General features: G+C 32.6%; 1 protein-coding gene across 1 annotated transcript in view; it reads left to right on the top strand.

Moving 5' to 3' along the window:
- The window catches only part of Dock7 (dedicator of cytokinesis 7), a 212,338-nt gene that overhangs the window by 35,292 nt on the left and 160,949 nt on the right, over window positions 1-16,097 (top strand). The window contains exons 3-9 of the mRNA XM_071617906.1: window positions 482-657; window positions 836-904; window positions 3,691-3,820; window positions 3,908-4,120; window positions 4,590-4,675; window positions 9,330-9,396; window positions 10,246-10,395. Coding sequence (XP_071474007.1) covers window positions 482-657; window positions 836-904; window positions 3,691-3,820; window positions 3,908-4,120; window positions 4,590-4,675; window positions 9,330-9,396; window positions 10,246-10,395 — 891 coding nt within the window. The remainder of the gene's footprint in view (window positions 1-481; window positions 658-835; window positions 905-3,690; window positions 3,821-3,907; window positions 4,121-4,589; window positions 4,676-9,329; window positions 9,397-10,245; window positions 10,396-16,097) is intronic.

Genomic DNA, 16,097 nt, shown 5'->3' with positions numbered 1-16,097 from the left:
ACAGAGTCATGGTTTGGGATGAAGAGAATTTTTGTATCAATATTGTGTTCCAAACTACAGTATGGTCATGTTTTTACAAGAGCAATCAACAATAACAATAAATAAAATAAGAGGACTGTTTAGAAACTTAGCAATAAAAGCTCCAAAGATATAAAAAAAAGAATCCTTCCTATGAGTACTTTGAAAACTGTAAAGTTTAACATGACTGTGAATTATTATTACTATTTTTATTTGATAGTTATGGGCAAAGTATAAGCAAGAAGGTTAAAGAGGGTATGACCAAAAGCATAAAAGGAGTGTAAGACCGATGTTTTGTGGTTTCCTTAGAGCCTCTGGCTGATCATCCTGTTGAAATTATAGAAGGAACTAGATTAAAGCATTTTATATTTAAAAAATGATTTTCCTTTGTGGGAAATTTTAAAATTCTTATTTTTACCTCTTCCTATCTGCCCACCTCTCATTCTCACCCTTCTTTATAAAGGTGCCCCTTACTGAAGCAGTGGATCCAGTGGATTTAGAAGATTACCTCATTACTCATCCTTTAGCTGTGGATTCTGGCCCTTTACGGGATTTAATTGAATTTCCTCCAGATGATATTGAAGTTGTTTATAGTCCCAGGGACTGTAGAACCCTTGTTTCAGCTGTACCTGAAGAAAGGTAAGAAGACACCTATTTGGGGTTTTAGTGTAATAGAAAAGGCTCTCTTTCATTATGTTATTTAGATTCTATTTCTTTTGGTAGTTCCACTTTCTATTTTAACAACAAGAAGGACAGCAACCAAATTTATCATTGCTTTCCTAACTAAATTACAAAAAATTTTTCTTTCTTAAAACAGTGAAATGGATCCTCATGTTAGAGATTGTATAAGAAGTTATACAGAAGACTGGGCCATTGTGATCAGAAAGTAAGTTGTATGTTTATTATAATATATAAAAATATTGAGTAGGATTTATAAATGGATTAAGGTAGATTAATAATTACGAGGCTCGAGAATTCATAACAAAATAGTCAATGAAGCAAAAGAAAATATCTTGTATAAAGATACTTTTTCCTTTGGAATTTTATAATTGCTTCTGTTTACTTTCCTCTATTTGGTTTGTGGGAATAGTATTTCTATATTATCATAAAACAATAATAATAATAATGGGGGTTGGGGATGTGGCTCAAGCGGTAGGGCGCTCGCCTGGCATGCGAGCGGCGCTGGGTTCGATCCTCAGCACGACATACAAATAAAATAAAGATGTTGTGTCTGCCGAAAACTGAAAAATAAATATTAAAAAATTCTCTCTCTCTCTCTCTTTAAAAAAATAATAATAATGATTTGTAAGTATAATTCTTTTATGAAATCACGAATAGATATTATTAATGAGTAATCTGTTTTTCTTAATAAGATTCCAATTTAGTGAAAGTTTCATAGTTAAGCTTAATGGCCAGTTTTCCAGATTTAGCTATTTGAAAGATCTCTGCTCTTTATAAACTATCCAAATACTTACAGGTCCTTGACATATACATCCACGCAGGTAAATGTTGGTGAAAAAATGCTTTATTTTACCACATAATTTATTTTTGTAAGGGACTGTGTTCAAAATACCAATTCAAGTTAAGAAACAAAACACAATTAATTTCCCCTTGCCAGTTTGCATAATGAAGCAAGGTCTTCATACTGAATCTTTTTAGCCCTGTTTTATTTTTAAAGCAGTTGTAATAACCAGTAGTAGAGAATTCTGTTATGGCATTATAGTTTTCACAGATTAAGGAATCTATACCAGAGAGTACTAGCAGAAGTGATGTATCCATTGCATATTTCATCATCATAGCTACTGTCTTATTTCTCTGGGCTTGATATTGTGTATCATTCTGGAGGATACTGGTGATATGCTTTTTAGTTTTAGTGTGACCTAATAAAAGCACTGTCTGCTACCCTTTATGTAGAAGAACTCTTTCTGTGAACTTAAAACATTGGTTAAAAATTCTAGTAGCCAAATTTTAGACATTACCAAAGAAAACACTTCCTCTGTCAGGTAATTCAAAAGTCTTTATTTGTTTGCATATATGTTGGGAACCTATAATCCAAAGTCTTAATAGGTTAGTTGTAAAGTACATTGGTCTCAGAATCATGGCCTCTTCTAATCATAGTGTTGCTAAGGCTGGTTTAAATAAGAGGGTAAGGGAATTAACATTTATGAGGACTTATTATGTGTTGGGTATTTATTGGGCACTTTGTACTTTTCTCCTTTAAAGTTTCAATATATGAGATAGCTCAGGACAGAATGCTCCTTTTGAGCTCAAATGAAGAAGTGAGAGTAAGTCCTATGGATAGCTGGGCGAAGTGTTTTTAGGCAGAGGGAAAAACCGCACATGAAAACCACATATTGGAAATGCCAGAAATATTCAAGGAAGAACAAAGAGGTCTTTGTGGCTGGAACAGAAAAAATGAGGGTGAGAATGCTAAGAAATGAGGTCAGAAAAATGGTGTTGTGTGGGGTCGGATGGGTAATCGTGTAGAGCCTCATCATAGCAACTGACTAGAGAATAAGATGATAAAGAAGAGTGTTGATTATGAGTCATTTGCAGCTCTCTTCAATTTCATACTATCCATTTTTTAAGACAGAATGAAAGACTGTTTTGATTTATCAAAGCACATTACATATACAACATCACAGATTGAAGTACTTGAAACATTTCATGAAAGATAAGATTCTCCTGCTGAATAAACCTTTCATATTATTATACTAAGTATCTTTATTTTAGTTCTTCCAGAGAAATGCTTTCTATTTGTGGTTATACTGTGAACATCATGTAACTTCCCTTTTAATAGCTGTGGCAGCAAGGCATGATGTGAATCATATAAAATATGAATTTTTATTATTTCACAAATTAGTTGATAGCAGGAACCATACTATCTGCTGGTAATTATAATTGTTTTGTTCCAATTTATGTATTTCCCCAAAACTTTGACTCTATGTAGTTTAGAATCATGAATAAAAATTATTTATCAGTTCTTATTTGATATGCTTTGATATTGACAGGAAAGAAATTTACATTAATTTAAGAGTTATTCTGGAGCTGAGGTTGTGGCTCAGTGGTGGTGCGCTTGCCTAGCATGTGTGACGCACTGGGTTCGATTCTCAGCACCATATACAAATAAATAAAAAATAAAGGTCCATCAAAAACTAAGAAATATTAAAAAAGTTATTCTTAGCATGTGCTCTGTGCATATATAATTAATAAATAATATAGATATATAGAGGTGTGCAGATCTTGCTATTTTTCATTTTACAAGTTTGTAGCTTTAGTTCAAACTTTTTCTACCTAATGATATATGGCAAAAACCTTATGAATAATTTCAGTGTTTCATATACACATGAAACACTTTTAAAGTTTATATTATTAATAATATAATGTATTTCTTCTTTCCCATTTTATTATTTAACCTGGCTTCTCAGCTTTTTACTGACCAAGTCTTTAGACTAGAAATACAATTTAAATTGTACCCCTGCTCTTGGGTTGGATTAAAGGAACCTTGATTGGAAATTTTATTGAACTTCTGGTTAAATATTTAAATACTCAAAACTTTTAGAATAGATCTTTATGTGAAGAAATAATGAGAACATTTGGCTTATTACATCATGATGCTGAAAAAGTGAAAAATTTAAAAAATTTGATATTTATTTGTTTTATTTTGAATAGATACCATAAGCTGGGAACAGGATTTAATCCTAATACATTGGATAAACAGAAGGAAAGGCAAAAAGGTTTGCCAAAACAGGTCTTTGAATCTGATGAAGCTCCAGATGGCAATAACTACCAGGATGAACAAGTAATGATTTTATTCTTAAATAACTGTAAAAAATATTTTAAGATAACTTATTAATTAATATATTATATTTAACATTTCATATGACAGGATGATCTTAAAAGACGTTCAATGTCAATAGATGATACTCCAAGGGGTAGCTGGGCTTGCAGTATCTTTGACTTGAAAAATTCGCTTCCTGATGCATTGCTTCCTAATTTACTTGATCGAACTCCAAATGAAGAAATAGACCGCCAGAATGATGACCAAAGGAAATCAAACCGTCACAAAGAACTCTTTGGTTTGCATCCATCACCAGATGAGGTATAGATGTTTACATACAGAAGAAGAAAATGAGTATTAAAATAGACATTTTTGGAGTAGGATTTATAAGTAGAATTACAATAATGTAGAAAATAAAACCTAGAAACCCACATATGATTTTTATAAATGAAATATACTTTTATACTACTGAATTTGTGTGTGTGTGTGTGTGTGTGTGTGTTTTTAATGCTGGCGCTGGAAATTGAAACAAGGGTCTAGCACATGCAAGGCAGATGCTCTACCACTGAGCTACATATACCCGCAGTGGTGAAAATTTTCAATGAGTAATTTCTTTGAAACGAGCACACGATCCAAAGACTTCTGTTTATGGACAAAGAAGTTATTCTTTACTATGTTAAATTTTGAAGACTAAAAGTATTAGATTAGTAAAATAAGTTTTTAAAAAATAAATTGCAAGGGGTTGAAATATGATAAAGATGTTATTTTTGTGTTGCATGTCAATTTATAGGAAGAACCAATAGAACGACTTAGTATTCCTGATGTACCCAAAGAACATTTTGGTCAAAGACTTCTTGTGAAATGTTTATCACTTAAGTGAGTATTAATTTCTTTTACTATATAGCTTTCTGGGGCAATATTTTGATATTTTGGCTACTAGTATAACAAAATCATAGTAGATTTTATACAATTATGTATGTCCTTTTGAGAAGTATTGTCCTATACATAATTTTAAATGCTGTTCAGCCTTCATGCTTATATCTGAAGTTAAGCTTTAGAGCATTTTTGGTTCCGAGGTGAAGGTAACTTAGCCTTAGTTGTACAATTAGTCTTAAAATTGGAAAAACATTCACTGAAATATTATTTATTTGACACTGTTCTTGATTGAGGAGTACAAAGACAAGCTATTTTTTTTCATTAGAGAGTTAATTTTATATTTGTTACATGGTAGGCTTTGTGTTTTGAAGACTTGGAAGTATGTATATATGTGTGTGTATGTATTTGGAAATATATATATTTTTTACTTAATTTATTCTAATTAGGAATTATATATTTTTAACTTTAAAAAATTTTGTGACTTCTGACATCGTTGAGGTGACATTTTATATTCATATTCTGCTTTACAAATATTTTATTTCATGCTGTCTTCAGAGTAATTCTGTAAGATATTATTTTCTTCATTTTACAAATGAGGAATTCTGGATTCAAAAGAATTAGCAGAACATTGGCATGATCAATATTGGGCAATCTGTAAAACAAACTTCATATTCTTTTCATTAAAACATATTCATATTATAAATTAAATGTGAGTTCTGACTTCAGGAAAAAAGTTTAAATTAATTCATAGAGATCTCTAAAAGCAGCAATTTATAGTGACAGACAACTTTTGTGTGTAATTCTGGCAACTTTCTTTCCTTAAAATCTAAGTCTTCATATATTTAGTTAAATTATCCAGAAACCTGTAAGATTAAGTATGTTGAGTGTTTTGAATATCTGACGCCTAACTGTATCAAATTTATAATCTTTTTTTTAACAGCTCTTCTGTAGTATACTTTATGTATCACAAAATCTACCCTGTTAAGGTGTACAAATCAGTAATGTATACTCATAGTATTGTGCAACTGTCACTATTGTCTAATTCTAGTATATATTCATCACCCCAAGGAAACTCCATACCTTTATTCATCAGCTTGGGCTGCTATATGAATACCATAAACTGGGTAGCTTATCCAGCAGAAATTTATTGTCACAGTTCTGGAGACTGGAATATCTACCTTATAGAATTACTCCGAAGACAGCATGAAATAAAATAAGAGAAAGCACTTTGTAAAGCAGAATATGAATGTAAGATGTCACCTTAATGATGTCAGAAGTCACATAACTTTTTTAAAGAAGGGGGTTGGTTTTCAGTGAGGCCTTGCTTTCTAGCTTGCATATAGCTGCCTTTTTTTTTCCCCTGTGTCTTCACATGCCTTTCTGTCCTTAATGGACAGAAAGAGAGGTCTCTGTTGTTTCCTTCTTTTATAAGGACACCAGTTCCATGGGATTAGTGTACAATCTTAGGATTTCATTTAATGTAAATTACTTCCTTTAAGGCCCTATCCTCACCTACAGTTACTTTGGTGTTAAGGCTTTAACATAAGTTCTAGGGAGATTAATAATGTCACCCCTGTGCCCTCTTCCCCTTAGCCTCTGACAGTCATTAAGTTGCTTTTTGTTTCTGTGAGTTCACCTATGTAGGTGATATTTCATGTAAATAGAAATATACAATATATGGCTTTTTGTGTATAGACTTTGTGTAAAGGTTTCTTCACATAGCATACTGTTTTTATGGTTCATCCATGTTGTAGCATGATCAGTAATTCATTCCTTTGTAGTGCTGAACAGTATTCTACTGCATGGATATACCTCATTTTGTTTATCTGTTCAACAGTTTGGAGGTGTTTCCACTTAAAAAAAAAAGCAGCTTTATTGAGATACAATCCCCTATTAAGTAGTTTACCCGGTATTTGCTCAATATACAGGGCACCAGTATATTCACCTCATTCATTAACTATACAAGTCAATGGGTTTTGTTATGTTCACAGGTCTGTGTAACTTATCACAAGAAACTTAAGAATACATTCATCACTCTGTGTTTGTGTGTGTGTGTTGTTGTTGTATGTGACAAAAGTAAACTTGACCACTACCTCTCTCCATTTCCAAAAAGTTATTTACAGTTTGAGATTCTAAATATGAAAGGTAAACAGTAAACTTTCTAGAAAAACATATAAGGGTAGCTTCATGAAAGGAAGGAATTCTTTAATATGATGTAGAAAGCACAACCCTTGTTTTCATTGATACTTTTTACTTCATTAAAGCTGATTTTGTTCATCAAAAGGCACAAGAGTGAAGACAAGCCATAGAGAAGGGAAAAAATATTTCCATACACACTTTGGACAGTGTGCTGAGATTCAGAATACACAAAGAACTACCCATTGCTGAGGAGAAAGTTAAATAATAAATAGAAAAATGTATCAAATGAAGGTGTCTGGGCTGGCGTTGTAGTTCAGTGGTACAGTGCTTGCCTAGCATGTGTGAGGCACTAGATTCGATTCTCAACACCACATACAAATAAGTAAATAAAAATAAAAGGTCCATTGACAACTAAAAAAAATATTAAAAAAAAGAAAGTATCTGAATGGTCAGTAAATATGTGAAAAGACGAAGGAAAAAATCTAGTGCTGTACTACTTGCTTGCTGCAGTAACAGTATCAAGTGTAGAGGATGCAGAGTACATTTTATAGAGACTGACACACACATGGACAGGATCATCAGGTTTCCTTTTCTTTAATTTTTTTTTTAAATTATTATTATTATTATTATTATTTTATAGTATTGAGATTGCTGAGCAATATCTCCAGTCCTTTTTATATTTTTATTTTGAGAGGGCATCTTGCAGAGTTGCTGAGGCTGACCTACTGGCACTAATCCTGCCTCCATCTCCTAAATAGCTGAGATTATAGGCATGTGCCCCCACATCTGCCTAAGGTCCCTTTGCTTTTAGTTTCTGGTTGAGTTTTACTAAAGAGACATTAAGAGGAAGTTGGAGGGTGGAAGAGAGTAGATCATGTGAGGTATTAATTCCTCTTACTCTCTTCTTCTGAGTCACTTTGACTTGTTTCTTCCTTCTCCTCATAGTTTCTATGAAGAGCCCTGGATTCTACTATTTTTTTTTGGTTACTTCTTCCATGTTCTTTTTCAGCCCTGAGTTGATGATGATTCCTACTGTTGCTAGCCCCAGGGAGTGGCACTCTGCATTGTTTTTCCCTAGATTTATCCAAACGTTTTAAAATGGCTCTGTATTAAACTCAGCCCTATGTGAATATGTTGTCTGTCTCCTATAAGGACCTCAACTGATACTCTTGTAATTCAAAAACAGTGTAATGCAGAGTTATTTCAACTTCAGCACTATTGACATTTTTGTCTAGATAGTTCTTTGTTGTCAGCATCAACTCTGTATAATGTAGACTGTTTAGTCACATACGTAGGCTTCTATTTGCTAAATGCCAGTAATAACTGCTGCTGTAGTTGTGATAATAAAAAATGTCTACAGCCATTGCCAGACGTCCCTTGATGTCAAATTTGTCCTTTGATGAGAACTATTGCTCTAGTTTAATTAACCTCACATTACATATTATTTCAATTAATAAGTATTTACTCAGTGTTTACTTTGTGTAGGCAATTGTTCTTGGAAATGAATTAAACATCTCAAGCATACAGTTAAAATAAATTTTGACATAGATATAAAATGGGAATTACTATACCAGCATTGAAAATAAGATTAATATTACTGACATGGAAATTTGCCTAAGTGAAGTAAGCCAATCCCCAAAAAACAAAGGCTGAATGTACTCTATGATAAGTGGGTAATGATCCATAATGGTAGGAGGGGCATGGGAAAAATGAATGAACTTTGGGCAAAGGGGTGGGAAGGTTCGGGGGACAGGGGCAGGAAAGATGGTGGAATAAGATGGACACTATTACCCTAGGTACATGTATGACTGCACATATGGTGCGATGCTACATCATGTACAGCCATAGAAATGGAAAATTGTGCTGCAATTGTGTACAATGGATCAGAATGCATTCTGCTGTCATATATACCTCATTAAAATGAATTAATTTAAAAATGTTAGGTTAAAAAAATCAAACTACTAAATATTATGTATACTCTGACACTCTTTTTTAAGAAAGGTCTGGATGGATTAGGTACTAAACCACTAATTATGGCTCTTTCCACATTGTGGAATTTTGGATGCTTTTGTTTTATTCTGAAAGTTTTTAAATATTTTTAAAGTGTTTTGTATTCAATACATGATTCATAACCTGAAAGAGAAACATTAGGTGTTTAGTTTTAAATCTTTTGAAAACTGAACATATATACTTATATTTTAATTTATATGTTTGTATGTAAACCAAATTACAGGTTAGAAAGTGATTATTGACACAAAATGGACATAACATACTATGAGGCTTTTAGGAAGTTTGAGATATTAAGGAGAATTACATAGAGTAAATAATGATTGATTTAGGCTGTGAAAGACAAGTATGGAAAAGTGTATTTTAGGAAGAATGTGTAGTGTAGGCATAGGTACAAATATAGTAATGTGCAATGTATTAAGGTAATTTAGTTTTGGAATCAAAATTTCTCTGTAGCTATGTCTCCTATATGTATTTTAAAGTTATTTTATCCTTTTTCTTCATGAAGATTTGAGATTGAAATTGAACCCATTTTTGCAAGTTTGGCTTTATATGATGTCAAGGAAAAGAAAAAGGTAAGATTATATAAATTTGACTGTAGCCATAATCATAGGTTTCAAAAACCTATTTTTAAGTTTTTTTTAGAAGGTGAATAAAGTAAGTTTTAAAAAATTATTAACATGTGTCTTTTGAAAAAGGGAATAGAAACTTATCAAGACTACTTAAATATTTTCTTTAAACAAATTTTTTTTTTGTAGTTGTACATGGGCAGAATGCCTTTATATTATTTGTTTATTTTTATGTGGTGCTAAGGATTGAACTCCAGCTCCAGCCTGGGTCTCACTAATTCTTCAGACTGGCCTCAATCTTGCCATCTTCCTGCCTTAGCCATCCAAGCAACTGGGATTACAAGCATGCACACCACGCTCAGCAGCATTTCCTAATTTAGTATTATAAGCATAATATATAGTAGAAATCTTAAGAGCTGAGGCTCTGACTTCTTCTGTGAACATATGACATAATGATTTTTTAAGCAGAACTCTGCTCCAGTAACTTGTATCTCAATCAAAACTGCTGATACATTCTTCATGTTGTTTATAAAAACCCAGTTTGAAGTCATTCCTCTCAGTGATAATTTCCTTGGATGTTTTATTAGAGGTTATATTTTTAATCCAAAGAGTTTGTAGGAGGATTCTTTGGAATTATAGAATTTTTAAAATATTTATTCTATTTTCCCAAAATTTTCCATTTCTTTTCTTTGATTTAAAGTAAAGATTGGTCTCAATAACATAAGATAAACTGCAGGTTAGAGTATAATGTCCTGATTAATGTCTGAAATATTTTAAAACTCAGTATGTATGATTATTGTGAGTTTTTAAAAAACATACAGATTTTAAATTTTAATATGTGAATATATTTTTTAGATTTCAGAAAACTTTTATTTTGACCTTAATTCTGAGCAGATGAAAGGATTGTTACGTCCGCATGTACCACCTGCTGCCATCACCACTCTGGCACGATCAGCTATTTTTTCTATAACTTATCCCTCCCAAGATGTTTTTCTTGTAATAAAGGTAAGAATAATGTTAAATATATTTGTTTATTATATAATGTTTGTATACTTTTCTTTTTATCAATACTGCTAACTCTTTAAGGGCAGAGATTTGACTTTTACTTATTAGTTCTTTTCCCTTTTGATATTCTGTAACACAATGTGGATATACACTATAGGTGCTATCTTTCTTTTCTTTTTTTTGATACCAAACATTGAACCCCACTGAGTCACATCCCAGTTGCTTTTAAAATTTTATTTAGAGACAGGGTCTTGCTGAGTTGCTTAGGGCCTCTCTAATTTGCTGAGACTGGCTTTGAACTAGTGATCCTCTTGCCTCAGTCTGCTGAGCCGCTGGAATTACAGGCATGGGCCACTGTGCTTGGTTTATCTAGATTTTCTTGAATGGAGACCTCTATTAGGGTTCTCTGACAAATGGAACTGGATACATTTGAAGGAATTGTCTCATACCATCATGGGGGTTGATAAGATTGTGATTAATATGGCAGGTGGGCAAACTCAAAATTCAGGTAAAAGTTGAGTTGATTTTCAACTCAAAATGCATCAAAGATCTAGGAAATAGGCCAGAAACTATGCTATTTCTAGAAAAAACAAAACAAAACTAGGGCCAACACTACAGCATATAGGCACAGGCATTATTTTTCTCAGTAGGACCCCTTAAACCTCAGGAAATAATGTCAAGAATTTATAAATGGGATGCTGTCAAATTAAAAAGCTTCTGTGTAGCAAAGGAAACAATTAGGAATATAAAGAGAGAAACTATAGAATGGGAGAAAAATCTTAGCTAACTACTCTTCTGTCAGAGGATTGATATCCAGAATATATAAAAAACTCAAAAATTTTATACCAAAAAAATCAAATAATCCAATAAATATATGAAGAAATGTTCAACATCATTAGCAATTAAGGAAATGCAAATCAAAAACTACACTGAGATTTCATGATTTGCAAATCAGAATGACAGTCATCAAGAATCCAAACAATAGCTGGATGCAGTGGCTCATGCCTATAATCTCAGCAACTCTGGAGGCTGAGGCAGAAGGATCATGGGTTTGAAGCCAGCCTCAGGAATTTAGCAAGACTGTAAGTGACCTAGTGAGACCCTGTCTCAAAATAAAAAATAAAATAAAAGGACTGGGAATGGGACTCAGTGATTAAGTGCTCCTGGGTTCAGTCCCTGGTATGTTCCCCCCCCCCCCCACCCCCCAAATCCAAACACTAATAAATGTTGGAGAGGATGTGGAGATAAAGAAACATTTCTACACTATTGGTGGGATTGTAAATTAGTATAGTCACTATGGGAATCAATGTGGAGGTTACTTAAAAGATTAGTCATGGAACCACCCTATGACCCAGCTATGCCACTCCTTGGTATTTATCCTAAAGAATTAAAGTCATTAGGGAGGAAAAGGGGAAATACTGGGGACTGAATTAGACAAAATTATATTCTATACCCTTATAATTATGTCAAAATGAATCCCAATGTATATAATTAAAAAGAATCAACAAAAAGGGGAAAAAAGAATTAAAGTCATCAAATTACAGTGATACCCACGCATACCCATGTATTTAAAAAATTTTTTTTCCAGTTGTAGTTGGACACAATACCTTCGTTTAATTTATTTATTTTTATATGGTGCCTAGAATCAAACCCAGTGCCTCACACATGCTAGCGAGCACTGTACTGCTAAGCCACAACCCATCCCTCATACCCATGTTTATAGCATCACAATTCACAATAGCCAAACTATGGAACCAGCCTAGGTGTCCATCAGTGGATGCAAGGATAAAGAAAATGTGGTGTGTATATACACAATGGAGTTTTATTCAGCCATAAAGAAGAATGAAATTATGTCATTTTCAGGAAAATGGATGCAACTTGAGACCATTCTGTTAAGTGAAATAAGCCAAACTCAGAAGGTCAGGGGTTGTAGGGAGGAAAAAAGGAAAGGAAAAGTGTGTGTGTGTGTGTGTGTGTGTGTGTGTCGGGGGTGGGCTCAGTTCTAGTGAAAATCAAAGGGAGATTAGAAGAGGAAAGGGATCAGTGGGTGAGGTGGGTGAAGAGTGATGGAGACATATTGGCTAAATTATATTGTTATATTGTGTGCATGTATGAATACATAGTAACAAATGCTATCATTATGTACAACTATAATGCACCAATTAAAACTGTGAAAAGAGAGGCAAAATGGAGTAGATTTGATTTTATAGTCTTGAGTCCAAAGTCCACAGGAAAGCATACTGGAAACTCAGGCAGGGTTTCCAGGTTTAAAGAGAATTTCTTATTTGGGAAAACTCTCTTTGCTTGCAAGCCCTTCAACTGCTTAGATGAGACCACCCACACAATAAACTGCTTTACTTTCAGTCTCCTGCTTTAAATGTTAATCAACTTCTTAAAAAAAGCCTTCATAGCAACATTTAGATTGTGTTTGACCAAACAACTGAGCGTCATACCTTAGCCAAATTGGCACATAAAATTAACCATCACAAGAGCCATACTATAGTTTTGTCAGTTTCTAAATCATATTAATATTGAAAGCTAAATCATGTCAAGGAGCATTATGATTTGAGTGTCAGCTGATTAAGAAAAAGAGTTACAAATTCTGAAGTTACTAAGCTACTTAGCTTTGTGTAACTTAAAGAATAATTTACTTTAACTTGACCTTGACTTGAGAGTAGCCTAAAATATATTCCTTAATCACTTTATCTTTATTTATATAAAATTATCATAAAAAGGTAATGAATTTTATAATAAGGTTATGAAATGGATTTTCATGAAATGAATTCTTTTTACCCACAGGAATAATGTCCTAATTTGTGGGTATATTCCTATGAATTCAGGTTAAAATAAATTTTAGTTAAATGAACAGTACTGCAAGTAAAGATTTATATTATATAAAAAATATAATATATATAGTTATTTTACATGCTAAAAGTTAGCTGGTAATATAGAGATAGATAGTTGTTGAAATATTGGTTGCTGGAAAATGAGATTAGTGACAAGATTTGTTGTCATAGGAGTGAATGGTTTACATAGGAATAAGAATAAAAAAATTGTATGTAAATGTGCAATATAAGGAAATAAGGACTTAAATCATTGTACATTCATGTGATGTAATACTATGTCCATTAAAACCACAATTTTGAAGAACTTTTAATGTTACAGAAATGTATAATGAAATAATATTAATGAAAAATCAGTATGGTACAAATATAGAGTATAATCTTGTGTGTCTAAAGATTTTTCTCTAATTGCAGGAAAAAAAACACCAAGTGAAATTATTATTTAAATTTTAAAGGAAATGTATTTAGGAGATTTTCTTTTTCATTTATGACTCATCAGGGTGTTTTTTGTTTCTTGAGAGAAATATTACCCTGGCATTTGTATTGGATGGTTACTGCTGTACAAGAACAAAGAGACAGTGCTCCAGTGGGTACCACAATAAACATTTGTACAGTTCATGGATCTGAGTTGTCTGCTGGTCAGCTAGGCTGTACTCTTTCCAGGTGGAAAGAATTAAAAAGAATTAAAGTCATTACACTGTAGTGATACCCATGCATCAATGTCTGTAGATTGGCTGAGAGTTTGATGATTTGGCTGGTGGTGTTTTTTGGATGTCTTCTTTTCCAGCAAGATATTCTGGCTAGACTCAGTTGCATAAGCACTTTTCAAGTCTTTGGTTACATGGGGCCTGCTGACATTCCATTGACCAAAAGCAGGTCACATAACAACATGAGCTCGAGGAATTGGGATATATACTTGGTCTCATTATAAGGAGAAACTGCAGTGTCATATAGCAAAAGGAAGGAAAAAAGGGTGAAGAATTGGGACTATTAGTGGAGTTTGTTTCTGTCTAGGATATTGAGGTTTGGGTCAGCCAGAATTATTGGCCCCTTGCTTATTTTTATGTTCCTTCTTTAGTACAGTTATTTTCTGACAAATATGTGAAGGGATTACACCACTGTTTGGGTTTTTTTTCTTATGTACACTTTCCATTTTGGTGAACAAAAAAATATAAAACATATTGAAAGAAAACCACAAATAGACAAACAAAAACTTGGATTACAGTAAGGAAATTTTCATAATGTTCACTTAAAATTATTTAATTAACTAACTAACTAATTATTTAAATAACTAATTAATTAATTATTTGAAGACATAATTATAGAAGTTATAAATATATAACTTAATTAATTATCTCCAAATGAATACACTTTGTGACCAGCCAGCCAGGTTTAGAAATAAAACATTGGCAGAATCTCAGGAACCATCCTGTGACCTATTCTATTTACTGCTTCCTCCTTTTTCCAAAGCTTGAGGACTGTTATTAATGGGACCAAAATGTGATTAGTCCATGTTGTTGTATGCAACAGTTTTAAAATTAATTTTTATTACTTTGTAATATTTTATGGTCTATATATATCACAATGTATCCATTTTATTGGTGATGGTCATTTTGGATCATTTAAGTTTTTGTCTTCTATTGGTGAGTCTGTGAATATTTTCAGTCTATGAAAATAGATAGTTTTACTAATTTCTAATTAGTGTATTCCTAGGAGTAGAAGGGCTGAGTCATAGGATGTTTGTATATCAGCTTTGGTAGATGCTGCCAAACAAGTTTCCAAAGTCTCTTTGATAATTATGTTCCTACCAACAATGAATATGAGTTTGAGTTATTTAACTTGATATTTATCAATTTTAATTGAAATACAAAGTACATTGAGCCCTGAATAGTATACATATTTGAGGTAAATAGTATGATGATTCTTACACATGTATTCATCAGTATAATCGCTGTTGAGCCTAAGTTATGTACCGTCATCATCCTGGAGGGTTCTCTTGTTTCTTTCTAGTGAGTAGCCCGTACTTCCAACAGATAACTTGTACTTTGACTTCTTTCACTGTCATTTAGCTTTTCCTTTTATTCTTCTACATGATTTTTGGTACAAATATGTTGCATTTCTATTGGGAATATTGTTATGTTACTTGAACATCATGTATTTATATCTTCAGTTTTATTAGAAAACAGCTAGTTTCCTAGCATGGTTTGTTCAAAGTATAGTCCCATCAGCAGTGTTTCAGAATTTTAGTTGCTCCAATTCCTTCTTATTACATGCTGTAATCAGACTCTGCTATTGTATTTACAAGTTTTTATTTTTTTTAACCTGAAAAATTCTATTGGGGGAAAGGGAGACATTTTAGAGCAATATGGTAAGTAGTAACTATTATATTAGCCACTTGTGAGTTGTAATTTTTAAATTGGGATTTTGCATTTTGATATATTAACTGGAAATAAATTAATGACTGACTGCTTTTAAAAACATTTTTAATTGTGGAAAATTACACATAACATAAAATTTATCATGTTAACAATTTTTTAGTATGTGGGTCAGTATTAACTGTTTTCACATTGTTGTGAAACCATCTCTAGAAGTTTTTTGTTGTGCAAAAGTGAAACTCTATACTCACTAAATGACTCCCTGTTAGTTGCTCTTCCCCAGCCCCTGCCAACCTTATTTTACTTTCTGTTTTTATGAATTTGACTACTCTAGCTACCTCTTATAAGTGGAATCATGCAGTATTTGTCTTTTTTGTGACTGGCTTATTTCTCTTAACATGATGTTTTCAAGGTTCCTGTAGGTTATGTTGGGATTTCCTTCCTTTTTGAATAATTTTTCATTGTAAATGTATATGAAAAAAAA

Source organism: Marmota flaviventris, chromosome 10, assembly GCF_047511675.1.
Source record: "Marmota flaviventris isolate mMarFla1 chromosome 10, mMarFla1.hap1, whole genome shotgun sequence".
NCBI classification, from domain to species: Eukaryota; Metazoa; Chordata; class Mammalia; order Rodentia; family Sciuridae; genus Marmota; species Marmota flaviventris.
Note: the sequence above shows the minus strand (reverse complement) of the source record. Positions and strands in the feature narration are given on the sequence as shown.